We start from the raw sequence: 27,490 nt of genomic DNA on the forward strand, positions 1-27,490 counted from the left end.
TGCTATTTGATGAGATCATGGCTGATCTCAATGTGGCCTCAAATCCACTTTCCTGTCTCCCCGCCTCCCCCCCCCCACCCCATAATACTTGACTCCTTTGTCTATCAAGAATCTATCTAACTCAGCCTTGAGTATATTCAATGACCCAGCCTCTGAGTCATAGAGTTATACAGCACAGAAACAGGCCCTTCGGCCCATTGTGTCTGTGCCGGCCATCAAGCACCCAACTATTCTAAACCCATTTTCCAGCACTTGGCCCGTAGCCTTGTATGCTATGGCGTTTCAACTGCTCATCTAAATACTTCTTAAATGTTGTGAGGGTTCCTGCCTCTACCACCTCTTCAGGCAGTGCGTTCCAGATTCCAACCACCCTCTGGGTGAAATTTTTTTCCTCAAATTCCCTCTAAACCTCCTGCCTCTTACCTTAAATCTATGCCTCCTGGTTATTGACCCCTCCGCTAAGGGAAAACGTTTCTTCCTATCTAACCTTTCAATGCCCGTCATAATTTTGTATACCTCAATCATATCTCTCCTCAGCCTTCTCTGCTCTAAGGAAAACAACCCTAGCCATTTCAATCTCTCTTCATAGCTGAAATGCTCCAACCCAGGCAACATTCTGGTGAATCTCCTCTGCACCAACTCCAGTACAATCACATCCTTCCTATAGCGTGGTGCCCCAGAACTGCGCACAGTACTCCAGCTGTGACCTAACTAGCGTTTTATACAGCTCCATCATAACCTCCCTGCTCTTATATTCTATGCCTCGGCTAATAAAGGCAAGTATCCCACATGCTTCCCTAACCACCTTATCTACCTGTGCTGCTGCCTTCAGTGATCTATGGACAAGTACACCAAGGTCCCTCTGACACCCTGTACTTCCTGGGGTCCTTCCATTGAATACCATCCATTGTACATTCCCTTGCCTTGTTAGTCTTCCCAAAATGCTTCACCTCACACTTCTCAGGATTAAATTCCATTTGCCACAGCACGGCCCATCTTACCAGCCTATCTATATTGTACTGTAATCTAAGGCTTTCCTCCTCGCTATTTACAACACCACCAGTTTTCATGTCATTTGCGAACTTACTGATCATAACTCCTATTTTCACGTCTAAATCATTAATGTGTACTAAAAACAACAAGGGTCCCAGCACCGATCCCTGTGGTACACCACTGGTCACAGGCTTCCACTCGCAAAAACAACCCTCAACCATCACCCTCTGCCTCTTGCCACTAAGCCAATTTTGGATCCAATTTGCCAAATTGCCCTGGATCCCATGGGCTCCTACCTTCTTAACCAATCTCCCATGCGGGACCTTATCAAAAGCCTTACTGAAGTCCATACAGGCTACATCAACTGCTTTACCCTCATCGAAACATTTCGTCACTGCCTCAAAAAATTCAATCAAGTTAGACAGACACGATCTCCCCCTGACAAAGCCATGCTGACTATCCCTGATTAACCCCTGCTTCTCCAAGTGGAGATTAATCCTGTCCCTCTGAATTTTTTCCAATAGTTTCCCAACCACTGATGTTAGACTCACCGGCCTGTAATTACCTGGTTTATCCCTACTACTCTTCTTAAATAATGGTACCATATTTGCTGTCCTCCAATCCTCTGGTACTTCTCCTGTGGCCAGAGAGGATTTGAAAATTTGTATCAGAGCCCCTGCAATCTCCTCCCTTGCCTCACATAACAGCCTGGGTTACATCTCATCTGGACCTGGGGATTTATCCACTTCTAAGCCCGCTAAAACCGCTAATACTTCCTCCCTTTCAATGCTCATATGTTAAAGTATATCACAATCCCTCTCCCTGATCTCTACACCTACATCATCCTTCTCCATAGTGAACACAGATGAAAAGTAATCATTTAAAACCTCACCTATGTTCTCCGGCTCTACATACAGATTGCCAATTTTGTCCCTAATGGGCCCTACTCTTTCCCTGCTTATCCTCTTGCCCTTAATATACTTATAAAACGCCTTAGGATTTTCCTTTATCTTGCCTGCCAGTGTTTTTTAAGTCCCCTCTTCGCTCTCCTGATTACTTTTTTAAGTACCCCCCCCCCACCCGCCCCTACACTTTCTATACTCCTCTAGTGCCTCCACTGTTTTCAGCACTCTGAATCTGCCATAAGCCTCCTTTTTTTAACTGATCCAATCCTCTATATCCCTGGACATCCAGGGTGCCCTGGACTTGTTGGTCCTACCCTTCACCTTACTGGATACATGTTGGCTCTGAACTCTCACTACTCTTTGAATGACTCCCACTGATCTGTTGTCAACTTTCCTACAAGTAGCTGCTCCCAGTCCACTTTGGCCAGATCCTGTTTTATCATCTTAAAATCGGCCTTCCCCCAATTCAGTACCTCTATTTTCGGTCCAACTTTGTCCTTTTCCAAAACTACTTTAAATCTTAGAGTTATGGTCACTATCTCCGAAATGTTTCCCCCACTGACACTTCTACCACTTGTCCAGCTTCATTCCCTAGGATTAGGTCCAGTACCGCCCCTTCTCTTGTAGGACTATCTACGTACTGGCTCAAAAAGCTCTCCTGTATGCATTTTAAGAATTCCGCCCCCTTTAAGCCTTTTGCACTAAGACTATCCCAGTTGATATTGGGTAAGTTGAAATCCCCTACGATTATTACCCTATTATTTTTACACCTCTCTGAGATTTGTCTACACATCTGCTCCTCTATCGCTCCCTGACTGTTTGGAAGCCTGTAGTATACTCCCAGCCAAGTGATTGCCCCCGTTTTGTTTTTAATTTCTACCCATATGGCCTCATTTGAGGAACCTTCTAAGATATCAACCCTCCTTACAGAAGTAATTGACTCCTTGATCAACAGTATAATGCCACCTCCTCTTTTACCCCCTCCCGTCATGCGTGAAGATTCTATAACCTGGAATATTGAGCTGCCAGTCCGGCCCCTCCCTCAACCGTGTCTCTGTGATAGCAATAATATCATAATGCCATGTGCTAATCAATGCCCTCAATTCATCTGCCTTACTCGTAAGACTCCTTGCATTAAAAGAGATGCAATCCAGCCTTGCATTTTTTACTTGTGCCTTAACAGGTCTATATTTGCTCTGTCTTCCAGAGTGACTCAGTTTCTCTTCTATATTTGACTGTGCATCACCCATTACTATAACTCCACTCTGTATCCCATCCCCCTGCCAAATTAGTTTCACCCCCCCCCCCCCCCCCCCCAACAACAGCACTAGCAAACCTCCCAGCAAGGATGTTGGTCCTGTTCCGGTTCAGGTGCAACCTGTCCAACTTGTACAGGTCCCACCTGTGCCAGAAACAGACCCAGTAATTCAGGAAACTAAAGCCTTCCCTCCTGCACCACCTCCTCAGCCACGCATTCATCTGCTCTATCCTCCTATTCCTATACTCACTAGCACATGGCACTGGGAGTAATCCAGACATTACAACCTTTGAGGTCCTGCTTTTTAATCTGCTACCTAGCTCCCTAAATTCTTGTTGCAGGATCTCATCCCTCTTTCTACCTATGTCGTTGATACCAGTGTGTACCACGACCTCTGACTGTTCACCCTCTCCCTTCAGAATGTCCTGCAGCCACTCTGAGACATCCTTGACCCGCGCACCAGAGAGCCAACATACCATCCTGGAGTCTCATTTACAGCCACAGAAACGCCGGTCGGTTCCCCTTACAATTGAATCCCCTATCAGTATGGCTCTCCCATTCTTTTTCACCCCCTCTTGTGCAGCAGAGCCATCCATGGTGCCACGAACTTGGCTGTTGCTGCTTTGGGAGTCCATCCCCCCCAATAGTATCCAAAGCGGTATATCTGTTTGAGAGAGGGATGGCCACAGGGGACCCCTGCACTACCTGCCTGCGCCTACTACCTGTTCTCTGAGGAAGTGAATTCCACAGACCAAAAAACCTCTGAGAGAAAAAAGTTCTCCTCATCTCAGTCTTAAATGGGAGTCCTCTTATTTTTAAACTGTGTTCCCTAGTTCCATTCTTGCCCAACCTTCCCGCATCCACCCTGTCAAGTTTCCTCAGGATCTTATATAAGATAACCTCTCATTTTTCTAAACTCCAATGGGTATAGGCCCAACCTGTTCAACATTTCCTTATAAGATAACCCCTTCATCCCAGGCATCAGTCGAGTGAACCTTCTCTGAACTGCTTCTAATGCAATTTTATTCTTTCTTATGTAAGGAGACCAAAACTGTACACAGTACTCCAGATGTGGTCTCACCAAGGCCCTGTACAGTGTTACAACCAAGGCGAGAGAAATACACTGTTAATTCAGTCCCACTTCTCTGCAGGTCACAGCATATCAATAAATTCTCCCATCTACCAAAGAATAGCCAATTGGACACTCTATTTGTCCCCAGAATAAAGCACACCAACCAGGTTTCTTTTAACAACAACAATATTAACCATTTATTAGAAAAAATAATAAGTCTTAACTACATGAGATAACCATTTGAGATAAATCTATATTGATGAAAGCTCCTTATTTCCCTAGACCTCATGTACATACACACATATTTTTTAAAAATGGTTAACCAGGAATAAAGGGTTTTGGTTTACAGCTGCTTCTTAGGAATAAAAGGAATAATAAAATAAATCAGTTTGTCACATTCTGGTAGGAAATTCTTCAGTTGGGTGAGGTGTCCCAGAGTCGAATAATCAGATGCCACTTGAAGTCTCTCTAGGCAAAGTTGATGAACAGTCTGTGATGGGTAAGCATTCAAGGCAATTTGACTGCAGCAGGCATCACATAGGTCTTTCAACAACATGTCTGCTTAGGACTCACAGCAGCAGTAGAAGCTTTCTTCAGGTTCCAGTATTTCCTAAAACACAGGAGGAAACAGGAACCACACTGGGTGCAGGAATCCTTCAGAGACAGGAGGCAATAGGAATCTGCCACCTTTCAAATACAGGGTTTCTTTTCAAGAGATATAAGTTTCCTTCAGAGAGAGAGGTCTTTTCTGAGTCTTCCCCTTTGATCTTCAGGCAGGTCAGAAACCGGATTTCAAATGGCTGCTCTTTGTCCAACTCACTGGTTTGTTAAAGGGTTCAAAGTGAAAGTAAACCTTCCTGACACAGTGTCTCCCCTGTCATGAGGAGGTCAAAAACACCTGGCTGGCTTCCTTGAAACTGCTTGCTTTTCTATTCTTATGTACAAAGTCTGCATCCAAAAATTTCAAATAAAAACAAAAAATGCTGGAAATACTCAGCTGGTCTGGCAGCATCTGTGAAGAGAGAAGCAGAGTTAACGTTCCAGGTCAGTGACCCTTCATCAGAACTGGCAAATATTAGAAATGTGATAGGTTTTAAGCAAGTAAAGCGGGGGTGGGGCAAGAGATAACATTTCTTGCTTTTATTTCAGATTTCCAGCATCTGCAGTATTTTGCTTTTATCCAAAAATTTCAGTTATTTGCAGGTGTCCATGTCCACTGAAAATCCTTTTTTCAGTTTTTTAAAACAGAGAATTCTAAGATTTTAGTACAAAAAGAAAACCCTTGTAACAACAGCTGTAGTAAAATGTCTCTATTTTTATATTCTATTCCTCTTGCAATAAACGGCAACATTCCATTTGCCTTCCTAATCACTTGCTGTACCTACATACTAACCTTTTGTGATACATGCTACGGTCAAGGACAATAGCGGGAGACTGTGTGTTGAGCCGGAAGAGATAAGTGAGGTTTTGAATGAGTACTTCTCTTCGGTATTTACGAATGAGAAGGGGTGTATTACTGAAGAGGACGGTGTGAAACAGACTGGTAAGCTCGAGGAAGTGCTCGTTAGGAGGGAAGATGTGTTGGGGTTTTTGAATAACTTGAAGATAGACAAGTCTCCCGGGCCTGACGGGGTATATCCAAGGATGTTATGGGAAGCAAGGGATGAAATTGCAGAGCCGCTGGCAATGATCTTTTCATCTTCTCTGCTGACGGGGGTGGTACCAGGTGATTGGAGGGTGGCAAATGTTGTGCCCCTGTTCAAGAAAGGGAATAGGAACAACCCTGGGAATTACAGGCCAGTTAGTCTTACTTCGGTGGTAGGCAAGTTGATGGAAAAGGTGCTGAGGGATAGGATTTCTGAGCATCTGGAAAGACACTGCTTGATTCGGGACAGTCAGCACGGTTTTGTGAGGGGTAGGTCTTGCCTCACAAGCCTGATTGAATTCTTTGAGCAGGTGACCAAGCAAGTGGATGAGGGTAAACCAGTGGATGTGGTGTACATGGATTTTAGTAAGGCATTTGATAAGGTCCCCCATGGTAGACTTATGGAGAAAGTCAGGAGGCATGGGATAGTGGGGAATGTGGCCAGTTGGATTAAGAATTGGCTAACTGATAGAAGGCAGAGAGTGGTCTTAGATGGTAAATACTCAGCCTGGAGCCCAGTTACCAGTGGCGTGCCGCAGGGATCAGTTCTGGGTCCTCTCCTCTTTGTGATTTTTATTAACGACTTGGATGAGGACGTCGAAGGGTGGGTCAGTAAATTTGCAGATGATACAAAGGTTGGTGGAGTTGTGGATACCGAGGAGGGCTATTGTCGTCTGCAAAGGGACTTGGATAGGTTGCAGTGCTGGGCTGAAAAGTGGCAGATGGAGTTTAACCCTGAAAAGTGTGAGGTCGTCCATTTTGGAAGGACAAACATGAATGCAAAATACTGGGTTAACGGTAGGGTTCTTGGGCATGTGGAGGAGCAGAGAGACCTTGGGGTCTATGTGCATAGATCATTGAAAGTTGCAACTCAAGTGGATAGGGCTGTGAAGAAGGCATATGGGGTGTTAGCGTTCATTAGCAGAGGGATTGAATTTAAGAGCCGTGAGGTGATGATGCAGCTGTACAGGACCTTGGTAAGGCCTCATTTGGAGTACTGTGTGCAGTTCTGGTCGCCTCATTTTAGGAAGGATGTGGAAGCCTTGGAGAGGGTGCAGAGGAGATTTACCAGGATGTTGCCTGGAATGGAGAATAAGTCTTACGAGGAAAGGCTGAACATTCTAGGCCTCTTCTCATTAGAAAGGAGAAGGATGAGGGGTGACATGATAGAGGTTTATAAGATGATCAGGGGAATAGATAGGGTAGACAGTCAGAAACTTTTTCCCCGGGTGGAGCAAAGCGTTACAAGGGGTCATAAATTTAAGGTGAAGGGTGGGAGATATAAGGGGGATGTCAGGGGAAGGTTCTTTACCCAGAGAGTGGTCGAGGCATGGAATGCCTTGCCCGGGGAAGTTGTTGAGTCAGAAACTTTAGGGACTTTCAAAAGGCTTTTGGATAGGTATATGGATAAAGGAGAATGATGGGGTATAGATTAAATTGTCCTTGACAGAGGACAAAGGATCGGCACAACATTGTGGGCCGAAGGGCCTGTTCTGTGCTGTATGTTCTATGTTCTATGTTCTATGTTCTATGCACGAGGACACCCAGATCCCTCTATACCACCGATTTCTGCAATCTTTCTCTATTTAAATAATATTCTACTTGTCTATTCTTCCTGCAAAAGTGGACAAGTTCACATTTTCTCACATTAAACGGCAGCTGCCAAATTTTTGCCCACTTACTTAACCTATCTGTAACCCTTTGTAGATGCTTTATGCCCTCTTGGCAACTTACCTTCCAACCTATCTTTGTGTCATCTGCAAATTTATTTACCATACATTCGGTCCCTTCATTCAAGTCATTGATGTAGATTGTAAATCGTTGAGGCCCCAGCACTGATCCCTATGGCACACCACTAGTCATATCCTGTCAAACCAAAAATGACCTATTTATCCCTACGCTCTGCTTCATGTTAGCTAACCAATCCTCTATCCATGCCAATATGTTACCCATACACCGTGAACTTGAGTATTGCTGAAAATAGAGACATGTTGTCGAAGCTTTTCATCTTGCACTCATCAGGACAATCGCAAGAATAACAAATATAAGGGAAAACTGCATGAGAAGAGAGTGCTGATTGGTTGGCAAGTGAACTCAAATTAGCAGAGGCATTGTCATGGTGAATGCACCAGTTTCCGGTGACTGACAGTTAACTGCCAAGCTTTGTTTAAAATTTAAACCAGGCACCTTGACTCTGATTGGTCAAGGCATTGCCCTGAGGAATAAACCAGCAAATATAGCTTCTAGTATGCGCAAATGCGCCAAACTGTGAGCCCTACTGACGATCTTAAATTGGTTGTCAGCGTAATTCTTAGCACACTGTGGATTATTTAGCAGATGTTGTCCAATCATGGAATCACATCTAATGTTGGACACTGTGTTTTGAGTTTTGCAAGCACGGGCTGGTTGAATACAGCCAGTACCTTGCCCATTGCGACAGCAGAAGGGACATGTTGTTTGATACAATCCACCAGTCTTTGGGACGTACGGCCTATTTACCTAGCATCACATTGGCATTGAAATTCATATATCAATATCATATTGCAACGTACCCAACCAGCCCATGCTCCCTGACATCCGGGGACTCTAGATTTGGCTGTCCCACCCTCTGCTTTCCAGACTCACTTAATAATTTTCTGCCTTCCATTTCCATTTCTGATTTTGCCCCATCTGAGTCTATTCACAAGTTCCCACACACCTGCCAGCAGCACTAGCAAACCTCCTGGCAAGGATATTGGTCCTGGCCCTATTGAGGTGAAAACCATTTGGCCACTTCCCCCAGAACCGGTTTCAATACCCCCACCCTGCACCATTTCTCCAGCCACATATTCATCAGCTCTAACCTGCGTGGCACTGGGTGACCCTGGCACCAGGGAGGTAACATACCATCCTGGAGTCATGTTTACAGCCTCAGAAACGCCTGTCTGTTTCCCTAACTATCAAATCCCCTACCACTGTTTCTCCTACACTCTTCTTCCTTCCCGCCCGTGCAGCTGAGCCACCCATGGTGCCCTGAATTCAGCTCTTGCTACACACCTCTGAGGAACTGTCGCCCTCACCAGTGACAAAAATTGAAAACCAGTTCATGAGCGAGATAGATTCAGAGGACTCCTGCACTGCCTGGACCTCCTAGACTTTCTGGTGGTCACCCATTCCCTCTCTGCCTGAATGTTCCGAACCTGCGGTGTGACCACCTCCCTCACCTCTCTCTAAATGTGCTATCCATGTAGTCCACAGCCTCGCAGATGCACCACAGTGACTCCGGCTGCCACTCAAGTTCCAGAACACAGAGCTCAAGTTTCTGCAGCTGTTGACACTTCCTGCAGACATATTCATTAAGGCCATTTGAAGAGTCCACGGCTTCCCACACACCACAGGAGGCACATTTCACTCAGCCAAGCTGCTCTGCCATACCTTAACCTTATTTTTAAACTGGTTGCTCATTGGATGTAGACTTTCAGACCCTCACTCACCAATCAGCTCCTTCTCCTGGTGCTCCTGTAGGTAGTTAAGGGTTATTAGAACTTTTACATTTTTCTATTAGGCAGCTAATTACACATAGTCCCTTACAGTGGATACTCACTGACCAATCGGCTTACAAGTTAGGTTGCACTCTCCTAGCATGGAGACAAAGGAAGAAAATTTACCAACTACTGGATGCTGTAAAAGATAGAACCTCCTTCACCTCTTCACCAAACTCCCTTACTCACCAAACTCTCAGCTTCACACTGTGTGTCCAAGCTGTATTCTGTGACCTTGGAGTGTCCTGCAGCCTCCAACACAGACACTTCACTGCTGTCCCTGTCTTCATCATCTGCTCCTGCTCACCAGGTGAAAATCCTTACCAATCCTACGAGATATGACTATCTGAGCTGGTGCATGTTCTGTATGAGTCCAGACCTCATTACAGCTTTTGTCTCAACCTGGACAAAAGAGTTGAATTTCAGAGTTGAGGTGAGGGTGACTGACCTTGACGTCAAGGTAGCATTTGACTGAGTGTGGCATCAAGGAGTCCTAGCAAAATTGAAGTCAATAAGGATCAGGGAGAAAACTGGTTGGAGTCATGCCTAGCACAAAGGAAGATGGTCGTCGTTGTTGGAGGTCAATCATCTCAGCCCTATAACATCGCTGTAGGCAAGGTTCGTAGTGTCCTAGACCCAACCATCTTCAGCTCCTTCATCAATGATCTTCTCTCCATCATAAGATCAGAAGTAGGGATGTTCACTGATGACTGCACAGTGTTCAATACCATTCGCAACTTGCCTGATACTAAAGCAATCCATGCCCACATGTAGCAAGACCTGGACAACATTTAGGCTTAAGCTAATAAGTTGCAAGTAACATTTGCACCACACAAGTGCCAGACAACAACCATCTCTAGCAAGAGAGAATCTAACCATCTCCCCTTGATGTTCAATGGCACTACCAATGCGAATCTCCCACATTCAACATGCTGGGGGTTACCATTGACCAGAAACTTAACTGGACCAACCATATAAATACTGTGGCTACAAGAGCAGATCAAAGGCTGGGAATTCTACAGCCAGTAATTCACCTCCTGACTCCCCAAAGTCTGTCCACCATCTACAAGGCACAAGTCAGGATTGTGATGGAATATTCTCTATTGGCCTGGATGAGTGTGGCTCCAATAACACTCAAGAAGCTCAACACCATCCAAGCCAAAGCAGTCCGCTTGGTCAGCACCCCAAAAATCACCACCAGCCCACAGTGGCAGCAGTGTGTACTATCTACAAGATGCACTGCAGCAACTTGCCAAGGTTCCTTTGACAGCACCTTCCAAACCCATGCCCTCTACCACCTAGATGAACAAGGACAACAGACGCATGGGAATACCACCACCTGCAAGTTCCCCTACAAGTCACACACCATCCTGACTTGGAACTATATGGCCATTCCTTCACTGTCGCTGGGTCAAAATCCTGGAACTCCCTCACTAAAATCACTATGGTTGTACCCTACATCAGAAGGACTGCAACGGTTCAAGAAGGTGGCTCACCACTTTCTCAACAGCAATTACACACAGGCAATAAAAACTGGCCCTGTGAGCAATACCCACATTCCATGAACGAATATTTAAAAAAGTCTACTGATCTTGCTCAAACAACATTATAATTTATGTGTTTTATTTTCCTCAGTTAAAGATATACGTCAGCAGTTTATCTGTTTCAATTCAGCCTTCATTTCTTAGAAGTTTACCTTTTTTTAAATTATACATTTTTGCCCTCGTCCTACTGGTGCTGATTGCAAGACAGTTTTAGATTTCTCACCTCACTCTTAGTTCAGGAATCTTGGGTAGCACAGGTTTTGGTTGGATGAATATACTTCCATATAGCTGTAGGAACAGATGGTGGGCCTCAGGTGTAGTCTGAGGATTATCCCTAAAAATGAAGTAAATAAAACAATAGATGTTATGACGCTTTCATTATTTCTATCTGAAACAAATATAACAAGTCTTCATTTTTCAATTAATCAGTATGAATTAAAACAACGTACAATTATTTGGTTTATTATAAGGAAATTTATGGAAAATGAGCAGAGAGCCATTTCTGTAATCAAGTACAACAAATTAATCACCAGCCTTATTCCTATTTAATTGATTATAAATTTATACATTCTATAACAGTAGTCTATTCATATCTACAAAGAAAGGCCAAGACTGTCACATTAAAAGAACCATAGTGTTATTGACTAGCTGTCAATCAGGTTTCAGCTTCCAAGATTTTCTTCAAATTTCCGTACTTCTCAGCTAGTCTGCCCGTGTTCCTCCATTGAAAATGCCAGGCTTTATATGGGAATTTTCAACTCTTTCATCATCTGCTCAGAAATCTGCAGAAATAATTTGGAGGTGTCTCAGTGGTTGCACTCTCTCCCCTGAGGCAGAAGGCTTTGTGTTCAAGTCCCACTCCAGAGACTTGGGCACAAAATTTGAGGCACTGTTGAAAGTGCCATCTTTCATATGAGACCTGAAATCCTAGGCCCCATCTGCTGCATTTCTTACATTAAAACAGTGACTAAACTTGATTGTAAAGTGCTTTGGGACAGCCTGAGTTTATGGCAGGTGCTACAATATATGCAAGCTCTTTCTAGAGTAAATCCTTTGGCTTAGTGATAGCATTCCTACCACTGAGTCAGAAGATGCAGAGTTCAAGCCCTGACTTCAGACAAATCCAGCAAGTGGAGAATGAAGTTCTTGCTCTAAATTCTGGGTTGACGTTCAGCAAGATTAAATGTGTCAAATGGAGTTCAGTGTGAGCCATCCACTTTCAACCTATGAAAGATAGATCAGATATTTTCCAAATGGTGAGAAGCAAGGAACTGTGGAGGAGCGAAGATTTTTTTTCTATTCATTCATGGGCTGTGGGCATTACTGGCAAAGCCAGCATTTATTGCCTATCCCCAATTGCCCTTGAGAATGTGTTGTTGAGCCACATTCTTGCATACAGCTGTGTGGCTTGCTAAGCCATTTCATTGGGCAGTTAAGAGTCAATCACATCACTGTGGGTCTGGAGTCACATATGAGCCAGACCAGGTAAGGACAGCAGATTTTCTTCCCTAAAGCAGGGGATCTCAAGTGGGGTCCACGAGAAGGGATCTGCTAAGAAAGGGTTAAGTGAAGCTGGTGCTTAACATGCGATCAGACCCAGAATAGTGGTCCCACCCTTTGGCTCTGCCAGGAACCGCAACTATAATAATCTTACATTGTGCATAGTTTCAGTCTCGGGTTTATTCACTTTACAGAGACCCCGAGCATTCCTTGCCCTGAACTACACAGGAGTAGAGAACCAATCCACAGACAATTTCCGTTCAGTTGGAAGCCTATATGATTGGGCCTGGTGAACAAGAAGAAGCAGATTAAACTGTCGCTCAGGTTCATCCATTTATACTGTGTTTCTCAAAGTCACACCTAATACTTTCTGCCTCTGTTGCAAAATATCCACAATAAAACATTGGAATATACAGTCAAGGGGTAATGAAAATCTCTTTCACACAACTGTTCAATCTCCCAAATACAAAAAAAGGTAAACAAGAGTGACCCCTTAGAATCAATATCAAATGTAATGTCCTACTTAGGGCAGCTCCATACAAAGAAAGCAAACATGTTGAAGGGGAGTAAAGCAAGAATTCAAACTCCTCAGATCCTTCCAGGAACTGTGACAGTTAAAGACACCAATAGACTCATTTAGAGCCAGACTGTGCAGTGGCAGAGCAGAATGGGGAAAGGGCAACTGAGAGATCAACCGTTCCAGTGAATTAGTGTCAAGAAACAAAACATTATCCAGATATGGAATGGAAACTCTATCCCTGACAGACAGACTGCATTAAAAACAAGAAATGCTGGAACCCCTCAGCAGGTCTGGCAGCATCTGTGGAAAGAGAAGCAGAGTTAACGTTTCGACTCAGTGACCCTTCTCCGGAACTGACACATATTAAAAATGTCACAGGTTATAAGCAAGTGAGGTGGGGGTGGGGCAAGAGATAACAAAGGAGGTCTAGATTGGACCAGGCCACATAGCTGACCAAAAGGTCATGGAGCAAAGGCAAACAATATGTTAATGGTGTGTTGAAAGACAAAGCATTAGTACAGATAAGGTGTTAACGGACTGAATATTGAACAGCAGCAAGTGCAAACATGAAAAAAAACAGTGGGTAAGCAAACTGAACAAACTAAGATGAAATGAAATAAATGCAAAAAAAAGGTTGTAAAAAAGGAAAAAGAAAAAACAGCTAAAAATGAAAGTAAAATGGGGGGCTGTCATGCTCCGAAATTATTGAACTCAATGTTCAGTCCGGCAGGCTGTAGTGTGCCTAATCGGTAGATGAGATGCTGTTCCTCGAGCTTGCGTTGATGTTCACTGGAACACTGCAGCAATCCCAGGACAGAGACGTGAGCATGGGGGAGTGTTGAAATGGTAAGCAACCGGAAGCTCAGAGTCCTGCTTGCGGACTGAGCGGAGATGTTCCGCAAAGCGGTCACCCAGTCTGCGCTTGGTCTCCCCAATGTAGAGGAGACCACATTGTGAGCAGCGAATACAGTATATTACATTGAAAGAAGTACAAGAAGACAGACTGTATTGACTTGACTGCAATGTTTAGGTGTATGTTGACAGAATCAAGGGTCATGGACCCCCAAATTTGTCCAAGTGTCCCACTGGAGTTTGCCCAGCACTGGGATGGTTCTCACTGGTTCAGTCTCCAGGTAATGGCTCCAGCAGCTATCCTCCCAAGTCTCAGAGATTTCCCTATAGCCAGAAGATAAGGCAACTCCCTTCAGTATGGTGGGTGGGCTTAATTAATTAAATAAGGTTGGATAAAAAGCTGATGATAGGGTGGCAGCCACCTTGATGTTCTCACTGTTTAAATCCAGTGCCAGTTACCAGGCTCACTCACTACCAACTTCGACATGGGAAATACACAGCCCCATAGAGGTATTCTTACCTTGGAATTGATTCTCCCTCTCAGTTATCCTATCACAGTTTGCTTTTGCCCAGAGTCTTTCCTCCGTGAAACAAGTTCCCTTTTTTGCCTGAAATCAACTTCATAACTTGATTTGGATCTGGTGAATGGAGCAGAGGAAGTCTTTCTACTGCATATCTAGGAGTTCAGATCTTCACGTCTTGTTAGAATTATTGAAAGGCACCAGCAATAAGTTTCACATTAAGTAAATAAAGCAAAAATAATAATAAATATGTTTAGTTGTAAAACTAATTTTTATACTGAAAAAATACTTGTGTTACAGGGGAGAGGGCCCACGGAAGCAAAATGATTGAGAGCACTTGCCCTAAAGGACATTAGTGAACCAGATGGCATTATACGACAATCTGGTAGTTTCATGAACACCATTACTACATCTAGCTTTTTATCCAATCTTTTTAATTAATTAAGTTTAAATTCCTCAGGTGCTCGTGTGGAATTTGAAAGTATGTCTTCTAGTCATTAGCCCAAACCTCTGGAGCACTCATCCAGTAACATAACCACTATACTACCGTACCCCTATATCTCCAGGCCCATGTACAAAAATCACTAAAAACAAGTGGACAGGTACAAAGAATAACTAAAAAGGCTAATGGAATGTTAGCTTTTATCTTAAGGGGACTGGAATAGAAATAGGTGGAAGATATGGCACCATTGTACAAACCTGTGGTTAGACAACATGTAGCATATTGCACTTGTTTCTGGACACGGTACCTCAGGAAGGATATAATCACCTTAGAGGGGGTGTAGCATTGATCCACTAGAATTTTGCCATGTCTAAAAGGTATTAGAGGACAGTCTGCATTGACTAGGCTTGTATTCCTCTGAGTATAGAAGATTAGGGATCGTTATGAACAGGTGAAGAGGGGTCAAAGGGCTCCCCTCTTGTTCCTCTCCTTGGTGGACTGCAACAGGTTTACTTTTTTTAAAGTGGATATATTTGCCAATTCAGTGAGTGTTTCACTATTTGCATGCTATGATCATAAAAAGAAGCAATCGGACAGGCTTTCTTGAGTTTAACAAAGGAAGAGGTTAGCTTTATTGTACTTAAATTGATCCAAGTAAAATAAAAAACTACACTCCAACTTTCACATACATGCACTTGAGATTCACATACCCACACAAATATGGTACAGAGTAGAGAAGGATAGGTTAGAGTCCAGAACAATAAAAAGGGGTATACAGTCTGTGTAAGTTGGTGACTCGGTCGCCTTCCGGCTGAAATCAGCGGTCCTGAGGCTTTTGGTTTGCCGATGTGGTCAGCTGATTCGGTGGTTCTCCTGGAGACAGCGATGCAGATGATTTCCCTCATGAGGTCTCTGTCTACAGCAGTGATAGGCCTAGGTGGTTGCAGCCAGCAGGCAGGGTACGAAGCTTGCAAGGTGGACTGGAGAGAAAGAGGGAGGAAGGACCCCACTTGGGTCTTCTCTTGTCAGTGTCTAGCTGTTTGTATGGTCGCTCAGAGAAAACACCAGCTTAAACACACAAATGGCAGGCCTGTCACATGAACGTCACCCAGTGATTCAACATGATGGCTATTTCTCTTGCAACTTAATCAGTTTATGTCTAGGAATTTCCTTCTCTCAACCAGGGTCCTATTGTTCAAGTGATTAGGTTTGAGCCGTTTCTCTCCACAGTTTATTGTCCCAAGTGATTGCCTTAATGTCTTGCTAATGGGAGCAGTATAGGTAGTTCACTGAAATTCCCCAGGCCATTGTTTTTGAGGGGACTTGTCTCCATCTCGATGCATTGGAATGTGGAATATAGTGATGCATATTAGGCTGGCCATCTTAGCTGCGACTAATATCACCTTTTACCTGTTCCTTTTTGCTTTTTTAAAAATTTAATCCAGGTTTCATTCAGCATAGCAGATTTTCATGACACCTCCACTCCAAGCAAAATGAAACGCGACAACAGCAGTATTTCAATATAAAGTTGTAAAAATTTTTAAAAACTGTAAACATCCTCAAGCACTCACTTATCAATCTCACACTGCTGTAGCTATGCTCTGTTTTATTTTTATCCAGGATGATTCGGTGCCGAGTTAAACTCTGGACAAAACATCAGCTATTACATTGTTTTTCCTGCAATGTGGGTAATATTTAGGTGGTAGGGTTGCAAAAGCAAGCTCCATCAAAATAGCCTTACATTCTGGGTTTTGTCAAAGGGTTGTGGTCGGTATAGACTACGGTCTCCCTATATCCATCTTGGAAATATCCCTCAAAGTGCTAGAGAGCCAGCAACAGTCTCAGAGATTCCTTCCCCACAGTAGAGTATCTCCTTTAATGTCTGTGTGACCTTTTGGAGAAATACCCATCTGGTCTCTCAAGACCTGACTCACCATCATGGAGGAGGATGGCACCTACCCCTAGGTCATTAGCATCAACTGCCACTTTAAATGGTTTGCTAAAGTTTGGAGCTGCCAGCATTGGTTCGTTGGTTAAGATGGCTTCCAGCCTCTCAAAATCTGTTTGGCACCTCCCTGACCACACTACTTATGCTCTTTTCTGTAATAAATTTGACAGTGGGGCAGCTACAATGCTGAAGTTTGGAACGAACTTGTGGTAAAACCCACACATCCCCAAATATCACAGTATTTCCCATTTGGTCATGGGGTCAAGAAAATTTATCAATACCTGTACCTTTGTTGCTCTGTGCAGCACTCGCCCTTGACCCAAAACATGCCCTAGGTAGGTTACCTGAGCTTTAGCGAACTCGATCTTTGCAAGATTTACCACCAGGTCAGCCAACAGTAACCTTCGGAAGAGGGTTTCTAACTCTTCGAGGCGCCCCCCCCACCCCACCATGTGTCATTGTATACTAATAAATCATCCAGGTACATTACACAGTTGGGTAGGCCAGCAATTACCTGGTTCATCAACCTTTGGAAGATGGCTGGGGCATTTCTTAATCCAAAGGACATCACTCGGCACTGCAATAAGCCATCTTGGGGTGACAAAAGCAGCGATCTCTTTAGCTCGAGTGGTGAAGGGAACATGCCAGTATCATTTTAACAAGTCTATTTTGGTTACATAGGTGGCATTTCCTACTCTATAAATATGGTCTTCCAGGCAGGAAATTGGGTAGGAGTCAGCTCTGGTCAATGTATTAATCTTTCTGTAATCAATGGGGAGCCTTGTTGAGCCATCCGGCTTGGGCAGAAGCACAAAGGGGAGCTCCAGCTGCTCTGACTGGGCTCAATCAGCTTTTGCTCTAGCATGTACTGAATTTTCTCCCAAACCTGGGTCAGTTTCCTGGGACTTAGGCAATAGGGATTTTGCTTTATGGGAGGGGTTTCTTCCACATCCACATTGTATACGGTTAGAGTTGTGCATCTTGGTTTATCCCTGCGGATCTCTTTAAATGCTGTGAGCAGCCTTTTTAGGTCTCCTCTCTGTTCTGCATTTAAATAGGAGAGTACGGTGTCTAATTTCCCTAAAATTTCGCGTTGTCAGTTAACTGGACGGTAGGACGTTCGATTTGGGAATCTTCCAGGCCTCCCTCTAACTCGTCCTTACTGTCCCTTTCGCCCTCCTCTTTTCTGACTGCTTGACAGACTTGTGCTTGCTTGTCCCCTTCCCAGCTGTGATGCTGCTTTCACATATCGATGTGGTACAGCCTTTGCTTTTTCCTACTGTTTGGGGGTGTCATTTAAATAATTCACTTTGCTAATCCTCTTTACAACTTTATAAGGGCCACTGAACAGGGCTTTCAGTGGTTCACCCTGTACTGGTAGTAGCACCAACACAGGGTCTCCGGGCTGCAATATTCTGACCTTGGCATATTTATCTGCCTGCTTTTTCCTAGCTGTCTGGGAGGGTTTTAGGTGATCATGAGCTACTGCACAGGCTTTCGTGAGTCGCTCCGGGAACTTGGAGATGTAGTCGAACATTGAAGGCTCATCCCTGTGTCCCAAACACCTCTCCTTGATTAGTTTAAGAGGACGTCTCACCTCGTTTCCATAAACTAATTCAAAGGGACTAATGCCAGTGGACTCATTGGGTGAGTCCCAGCTAGCAAACAGAAGAAATCACGGCCCTTTGTCCCAGTCATGGGGGTACTCATTGCAGTATGCCCTGATCATTGTCTTTAGGGTCTGGTGGTACCGTTCCAAAGACCCTTGAGACTGTGGGTGGTAGGCTGAGGACTTTAGCTGGGGTATGCCCAAATTACCCATGACCTTTTGAAAAATACTGGACATGAAATTCGTGCCCTGGTCCAACTGGATCTCAGCAGGCAGCCCATATCAGGTGAAGCACTGGGTTAGCCCTTCCACCACTACCTTGGCAGAGATAGTTCTTAGGGGAATGGCCTCTGGAAATCAGGTAGTCACATCCATAATGGTGAAAAGCCCCTTCTTGTTTTCTGCAGGGGCCTCACACAATCTACCAGCACTCTAATGAATGGCTCCCCCAAAGCCGGTATCGGAATTAGGGGAGCAGGTTTTATTGCAGGTTGAGGCTTCCCCACAACCTGGCACGTGTGGCAAGTTTTACAGAACTCCACCATATCCTTGCGGAGTTGTGGCCATTAAAAATGCTGTCATATGTGGGCTTGAGTTTTTCGGATACTGACGTGTCTAGCTATTGGAATTTCGTGGGCTATTCTCAATATTTGCCTACGGTACCTCGGCAGCACCACTACCTGGCAGACCACTGTCCACTCTTCATCCGCAGGTCTGTGAGGAGGTCTCCACTTTGTCATCTGCACCTCATTCTTTAAATACTAGCACTCTGAAACTCCCTTTGCTTCAGCTTTAGTTTGGGTAGTCTGCGCTAACTTTTTTAACACTGGGTCAGCTTGCTGAGCCTCAACCAAGGAAAACCTGCATTACACTTTCTTTAGTTCTTCTAAATTCCCAAAGGATTTGGATAACCAGACAGCAGGGTCATCCATCTGCAGTGCCAGTTCAACCTCCTCTGATGGAGCTTGTTTGGCCACGGACTGGGTCACCACACAGTCAGAGAAAATTACAAGGACCTTCTCCTGTAATTGCTTTGTCTCCCTGACCTCACTCGACTTCTCTAAGACCAGTGGGGAAGCTACCACATTCATGCTTGCCGGATTATTACCAAGGAACAGGTCGACCCCGTCCACAAGTAAACTAGGGTCAATCCCTACGGTAACCGGTCCTGAAATGAAGTCGCACTCCAGGTGCATCCGTTATAAGGGTATAGGCATATACCTTCCGCTGATACCGTTTACTAATGTATTCAATGCACTCTCTGGGGGAAAGGTCATGCCTTTTCCCAGCAGAAGTGATTGGGTGGCCCCTGTATCCATAGGTATGACTATGGGATTACTTGCCTCACTTGCTGCACAGGGAGGCGGTAGCGTAGTGGTAATGTCACTGGACTGGTAGACCAGAGGCCCAGGCTAATGCTCTGGGGACATGGGTTCGAATCCCACCACAGCAGATGGTGAAATTTGAATTCAATTAATAAAATCTGGAATTAAAAAGCTAGTCTAGTGTGGCCATGAAGCCACTGTCGATTTTTGTAAAAACCCATCTTGTTCACTAATGTCCTTTAGGGAAGGAAATCTGCTGTCCTTACCTGGTCTAGCCTACATGTGACTCCAGATCCATAGCAATGTGGTTGACTCTTAAAATGCCCTCTGAAATGGCCACTCAGTTCAAGGGCAATTAGGGATGGGCAATAAATGCTGGCCTAGTCAGCGACGTCCACATCCCATGAACAAATAAAAAAAAGCTCAAGGGGTAGGGGGCACTTTTCCTTTGGACACAAAATCCTGGTGACTCTCAGGGATTTTGTTAAGTTTTCCCGCACTCGCAGCAGAACATTTATTGGGTCTTACTGCTGCAGTACGAGCCACATCTTGGGGGTCTGCTGTGCTTTCTATCAGGGTCCCTTTTGCTGCACCGTTCTGGTGTATCCTGATTAATGCTACGGGTTTTCCTCAAAAGTTCCAGTAGTCAGCTTGAAGGTGACCTGCCTTGTAACAATGGAAATACACAGACTTTTGGGCAGCACTCCTGTTCTCAGCGCCATCCTTTTTAACCTGAGGAGGGTCCCCTGTGTTTCCAGCTATCCCATGTGACCCATGGTTGTTTATCGTCCTGTCACCCTTCCACCTGCTATCCTTTTCAGGTTTTTGGAAGTGACTAGGGAAAGGTTTCCCTTGGGGAAAGGGCTTGTAGACAAGCGTAAATTCATCAGCCAGCGTTGCTGCCTGGTTGGCTCATGGAACCTTTTGTTCCTCCATGTAGGTTTTTATGGAAAGGGAAAGCGAGTTTTTGAACTCCTTGAGAAGAATCACCTCTCCAAGGTTTTCATAGATGGGCTCTATCTTAAGCACCCATATCCATCGCTTGAAAGTGAGTTGCTTAAACCTTTCGAACTCGATGTAAGTTTGTTGAGGCTGATTTCTGAGAGTTTGGAATTTTTGGTGGTACGCCTCCAGTATCAGCTCATGAGAGCTCAGGATAGCATTTTTGGTCATCTCATAGTTTGATGAAATCTCATCAGACAACAGTGAATAAACTTCATGGGCTTTTCCTGTTAATTTGCTTTGCAGTAGCAGGGCCCAGTTCTCTGCTGGCCATTTCAACTGTTTTGCAAGCTTTTCAAAAGAGATGAAAAATCCACCTCCCCCCTCCCCACATTGAACTTCGGTATCAATTGGGAAAACTTTCAGAGCTCAGCACTCAGTCCTGAGCTAGGGGTAGTTCCCTCACTCGCGATGCCTTCACTGGGTACATTGGGTCTTCCCCTAGTTAGTTCAAGCTGCATTAACTCTTTCCTCTTTCTCCTTCTGGAAAGCTCTTTCTTTGTATTCAAAAACATGAGGGGTCTGGACCGATAGAGAGAAACTGGTCCCACTTGTGAAAGGATTGAGAACAAGGGGGGCACAGACTTAAAGTATTTGGTAAGAGAAGCAAAAGTGAGATAAGCAAAAACTTTTTCACGCAGAGAGTGGTTAAGTTCTGGAATGCACTGCCTGAGTGTACGGTGGAGGCAGGTTCAATTGAAGCATTCAAAAGGGAATTGGACCATTATATGAAAAGGAAGAATGTGCAGGGTTATGGGGAGAAGGCAGGGGAATGTAACTGAGTGAATTGCTCTTTAACAGAGCCGGTGCGGATACGATGGGCCGTGATTCTGTGATTCTCACTTCCTGATATTCTTTTTCCTCCTTCCATTCCTGTCTCTCCCTTTCTTTTTCTTGAAATTCTAGCTTTAGTCTCCACTGTGCTAGCTAGCTGTATGAGTAACCTCTGTCTGTTTGAGATTCTATGCCTGTCTCCAGATCTTCAGCTTCAGTTTTAAAATGGTAGGCCACAGGTTTTAGGATTTCGGGTTTCCTAGCTTTTGGACGATATTTATCTCTAAATGTCTCACTGCACTCCTTTTAAACTGTCCCAAGCTACTTTAGTCTGTTCAAGGAAGGTACTGGCCTTGAATGTGGACATTTTAATACCCTAGCATGGAAAACCACAGGATAACCTATAATGAAGTCTTTAAATTGTTGCTAGGGATCAATTTGGTTTCCTGTTTCCAATTTCTTGTCTGCCTTTGGGTGTAATCCCAGACGTAGAGCAGGTGAGGAGTGGTCAAAGAGCTCCCCTCCTGCCCCTCTCCTTTTTGACCACAGGTTTATTTCTTTTTTGAAGTAGATATACTTGCCAATCCAGTGAGTGCTTAACTATTCACATGCTATGAGCGAAGAAAAAAACAATTAGACAGGTTTTCTCGAGTTCAACAAAGGAAGAGGTTAGCTTTATAGTACTTATATCGATCCAAGTAATAAAATAAACTATGCTCTAACTTTCACACACACACAACACACAAATAGGTTACAGAGTGGGGAAGGATCGATTGGTCAGATTAGAGTCCAGAGCAATAAAAAGGGGTACACAGTCTGTGTAGGTTGGTGACTCAGCTGGTTTCAAGCTGAAATCAGTGGACCTAAGGTTTCCAGTTTGCAGATGTGACCAGCTGATTCGGTGGTTCTCCTAGAGACAGCGATGCAGATGACTTCCTTCATGGGGGTCTCTGTCTGCAGCAGTGGTAAGCCTAGGTGGTTGCAGCCAGCAGGCAGGGTTTGAAGCTTGCAAGGTGGACTGGAGAGAGACAGAGGGAGGAGGGACCTCATTTGAGTCTTCTCTTGTCAGTGTTCAGTTGCTTGTCTGGTTGCTGCAGGGAAAACACCAGCTTAAACACACAGAGGGCAGGCCTGTCACATGACCGTCACCCAGTGATTCAACATGATGGCTATCTGTGTGTATTCCCTCTTGCAACTTAATCAGTTTATGTCTGGGAATTCCCTTCTCTCAACCAGTGTCCTATTTTCAAGTGATTAGGTTTGAGTGGTGCATCTCCACCAGTTTAATGTTCCAAGTGATTGCCTTAATGTCTTGCTAATGGGAGCAGTATACGTAGTTCACTTAAATTCCCCAGGCCATTGTTTTTGAGGGGACTGGGCAGCCAACTCGTCTTCACCTCAATGCATTGGAATGTGGAATATAGTGATGCAAATTAGGGTGGTCATCTTAGCTGCTAGTAAAGTCACCTTTTATCTGTTCCTTTTTAAAAATTTAATTCAGGTTTCCAGCCGGTGGATGATAAAAATTATCATTCAGCATAGCACATTTTCATGACAGGGCGATCACATTGAGGTTTTAAGACGATTAAAGGATTAGATAGGTAAGAGAGAGAAAAACTATTTCCTCTGACACGAGAGTCCAAAAAAGGGAACATAATCTTATAATTAGAGCTAGGCCATTCAAGGGTGGTGTTAGGAAACAACTGTTCACACAAAGTGTACTGGAATTCCCTCCCCTAAAAAGCTGCTAGGTCAATTGAAAATTTCAAAACAATTCAACACCAGTTGGAGTACTGCGTCAAATTTTAAGCATCACACTTTGGGGAGGATGTGAAGGCTTTGGAGAAGCTACAGAAGAAATTTACCAGAGATGAGGGATTACAGTTACAAGGAAAGAATGGAAAAGCTGGGGTTGATCTCCTTAGAGCAGAGAAGGTTAAGAAGAGATTGGATAGAGGTGTTTAAAATCATGAAGGGTTTATATATAATAAATAAAGAGAAACTGCTTGCAATGGCTGAAGAATTGATAATGAGAGAGCACAGATTTATGGTACAAAAACAAGAAATGCTGGATTCACTCAGCAGGTCTGGCAGCATCTGTGGAAAGAGAAGCAGAGTTAACGTTTCGGGTCAGTGACCCTTCTTCGGAACTGACAAATATTAGAAAAGTCACAGATTATAAACAAGTGAGGTGGGGGTTGGGCAAGAGATAACAAAGGAGAAGGTGCAGATTGGACCAGGCCACATAGCTGACCAAAAGGTCACGGAGCAAAGGCAAACAATATGTTAATGGTGTGTTGAAAGACAAAGCATTAGTACAGATTAGGTGTGAATATACTGAATATTGAACATCAGCAAGTGCAAACCTGAAGAAAAACAACCTGAAAAAAACAGTGGGTGAGCAAACTGAACAAACTAAGATGAACTGAAATAAATACAAAAAAAGATTGTAAAAAATGTAAAAAGGAATGCCAAAAAAAAGGAAGAAAAAATGACTAAAAATGAAAGTAAAGTGGGGGGCTGTCATGCTCTGAAATTATTGAACTCAATGTTCAGACCGGCAGGCTGTAGTGTGCCTAATCGATAGATGAGATGCTGTTCCTCGAGCTTGCGTTGATGTTCACTGGAACACTGCAGCAATCCCAGGACAGAGATGTGAGCATGAGAGCAGGGGGGAGTGTTGAAATGGCAAGCAACCGGAAGCTCAGGGTCCTGCTTGCGGACTGAGCGGAGATGTTCCGCAAAGCGGTCACCCAGTCTGCGCTTGGTCTCCCCAATGTAGAGGAGACCACACTGTGAGCAGCGAATACAGTATACTACATTGAAAGAAGTACAAGTAAATCGCTGCTTCACCTGAAAGGAGTGTTTGGGGCCTGGGATAGTGAGGAGAGAGGAGGTAAAGGGACAGGTATTACACCTCCTGCGATTGCAAGGGAAGGTGCCCTGGGACGGGGACGAGGTGGTGGGGGTAATGGAGGAGTGGACCAGGGTGTCGCGGAGGGAACGATCCCTTCGGAATGCTGACAGGGGAAGGGAGGGGAAGATGCGACTGGTAGTGGCATCACGCTGGAGGTGGCGAAAATGGCGGAGGATGATCCTTTGGATATGGAGGCTGGTGGGATGAAAAGTGAGGACAAGGGGAACCCTGTCACGGTTCTGGGAGGGAGGGGAAGGGGTGAGGGTAGAGGTGCGGGGAATGGGTCGGACACGGTTGAGGGCCCTGTCAACCACAGTGGGGGGAAATCCTCGGTTGAGGAAAAAGGAGGTCATATCAGAAGCACCGTCATGGAAGGTAGCATCATCAGAGCAGATGCGTCGGAGACGGAGAAACTGGGAGAATGGAATGGAGTCCTTACAGGAGGTAGGGTGTGAAGAAGTGTAGTCGAGGTAGCTGTGGGAGTCAGTGGGCTTATAATGGATATTGGTAGACAACCTATCCCCAGAGATGGAGACAGAGAAGTCGAGGAAGGGAAGGGAAGTGTCAGAGATGGACCATGTAAAGGTGAGAGAAGGGTGGAAATTGGAAGCAAAGTTGATAAAGTTTTCTAGTTCGGGGCGGGAGCAGGAAACGGCACCGATACAGTCATCAATGTACCGGAAAAAGAGTTGGGGGAGGGGGCCTGAGTAGGACTGGAACAAAGAATGCTCGACATATCCCACAAAAAGACAGGCATAACTAGGACCCATGCGGGTACCCATAGCGACACCTTTTATTTGAAGGAAATGCATGGAGTTGAAGGAGAAGTTGTTCAATGTGAGAACAAGTTCAGCCAGGCGGAGGAGGGTGTTGGTGGATGGGGACTGGTTGGGCCTCTGTTCCAGGAAGAAGCGGAGAGCCCTCAAACCATCCTGGTGGGGGATGGAGGTGTAGAGCGATTGGACGTCCATAGTGAAGAGGAGGCGGTTGGGACCAGGAAACTGGAAATTGTCAAAATGACGTAGGGCGTCAGAAGAGTCACGGATGTAGGTGGGAAGAGACTGGACCAGCGGAGAAAAGATAGAGTCTAGATAGGAAGAAATAAGTTCAGTTGGGCAGGAGCAGGCTGACACAATGGGTCTGCCAGGACAGTCCCGTTTGTGGATTTTGGGAAGGAGGTAGAAGCGGGCTGTCCGGGGTTGCGGGACTATGAGGTTGGAAGCTGTAGAGGGAAGATCTCCAGAGGAGATGAGGTCAGTGACAGTCCTTTGGACGGTGGCTTGATGTTCGGTGGTGGGGTCATGGTCCAGAGGGAGGTAGGAAGAGGTGTCTGTGAGTTGGCGTTGAGCTTCTGCAAGGTAGAGGTCGGTACGCCATACAACAACAGCACCACCCTTGTCTGCAGGTTTGATGACCATGTCGGGGTTAGACCTGAGAGAACGGAGTGCCTCAAGTTCAGAGGGGGACAGGTTAGAGTGAGTGAGGGGGGCAGAGAAATTGAGACGACCAATGTCTCGCCGACAGTTTTCAATGAAGAGATCAAGAGCGGGTAAGAGGCCAGGGTGAGGGGTCCAGGTAGAGGGAGAATGCTGGAGGCGGGTGAATGGGTCCGCTGGTCGGGGGGAGGACTCCTGGTCGAAGAAGTGAGCCCGGAGGCGGAGGCGACGGAAGAAGAGCTCAACGTCATGCCGAGCGCGAAATTCATTGAGGTGGGGGCGTAAGGGGATAAAACTGAGTCCTTTGCTGAGTACAGAACGCTCAGCATCAGAGAGGGGGAGGTCAGAGGGTATAGTGAATACACGGCAAGGGGTCAGATCAGAAGGGGTGGGGTCAGAGGGAAGTGAAGCGGAAGGAGGATCTGGAGGGGCATTAGTCCCCATCAGCTGCTGGAGCTTGCGTTCCTTAACACCTGAAAGGAAGAAAAAAAGTTTTTTGTTAATGCGTCGGATGAGACGTAAGATGAGATGAAACTGCGGAGTAGAACAAATTTGAGATAAGGTGAGACGGTGCTGCTGGAGAGAGAGGTCCAGTGTGTGCATATGGCGGCGCATAGCACTGAGTGTGGATCTCAGGATGCGGCGAGAGTAGCAGTCCGAGGAACGTTGTATTTCTCGGAGATACCTGTGATCCTGGGTGGTTTCAAAGCATGATGGGTGAAACTGCAGTTGGAATCCACGTGGAATCAGTCGGAGCCGGAGACAGTCACTGAGGAAGGAGATGTGGCTGTGAAAACGGGTTTTGGTAGATACCTTATCAAACACCAGGAGGGAAATAGAAAGCAATGAAGGTGAACAAGGTAAAAGAGACAAACGAAAATCCCGTCGGAGAGAAGAGCAGAACTTCTTCAAGGTAGGCATTCCTGGAAGAGAAGTGGCAGTGAATTAAACACTAAAATAAAAGCAAAATACTGCGGATGCTGGAAATCTGAAACAAAAACAAGAAATGCTGGATTCACTCAGCAGGTCTGGCAGCATCTGTGGAAAGAGAAGCAGAGTTAACGTTTCGGGTCAGTGACCCTTCTTCGGAACTGACAAATATTAGAAAAGTCACAGATTATAAACAAGTGAGGTGGGGGTTGGGCAAGAGATAACAAAGGAGAAGGTGCAGATTGGACCAGGCCACATAGCTGACCAAAAGGTCACGGAGCAAAGGCAAACAATATGTTAATGGTGTGTTGAAAGACAAAGCATTAGTACAGATTAGGTGTGAATATACTGAATATTGAACATCAGCAAGTGCAAACCTGAAGAAAAACAACCTGAAAAAAACAGTGGGTGAGCAAACTGAACAAACTAAGATGAACTGAAATAAATACAAAAAAAGATTGTAAAAAATGTAAAAAGGAATGCCAAAAAAAAGGAAGAAAAAATGACTAAAAATGAAAGTAAAGTGGGGGGCTGTCATGCTCTGAAATTATTGAACTCAATGTTCAGACCGGCAGGCTGTAGTGTGCCTAATCGATAGATGAGATGCTGTTCCTCGAGCTTGCGTTGATGTTCACTGGAACACTGCAGCAATCCCAGGACAGAGATGTGAGCATGAGAGCAGGGGGGAGTGTTGAAATGGCAAGCAACCGGAAGCTCAGGGTCCTGCTTGCGGACTGAGCGGAGATGTTCCGCAAAGCGGTCACCCAGTCTGCGCT

General features: G+C 45.0%; 1 protein-coding gene across 2 annotated transcripts in view; it reads right to left on the bottom strand.

Annotated features, from left to right (window-relative positions):
• Nucleotides 1–27,490, bottom strand: part of cnbd1 (cyclic nucleotide binding domain containing 1) — a 222,977-nt gene that overhangs the window by 180,826 nt on the left and 14,661 nt on the right. For both annotated transcript variants that reach the window (XM_068030845.1, XM_068030844.1), the window contains exon 3: nt 11,162–11,272. In XM_068030845.1, the coding sequence (XP_067886946.1) occupies nt 11,162–11,272 (111 nt within the window). The remainder of the gene's footprint in view (nt 1–11,161; nt 11,273–27,490) is intronic.

The sequence above is a fragment of the Heterodontus francisci genome, chromosome 5 (genome assembly GCF_036365525.1).
Source record: "Heterodontus francisci isolate sHetFra1 chromosome 5, sHetFra1.hap1, whole genome shotgun sequence".
Classification (NCBI taxonomy): domain Eukaryota; kingdom Metazoa; phylum Chordata; class Chondrichthyes; order Heterodontiformes; family Heterodontidae; genus Heterodontus; species Heterodontus francisci.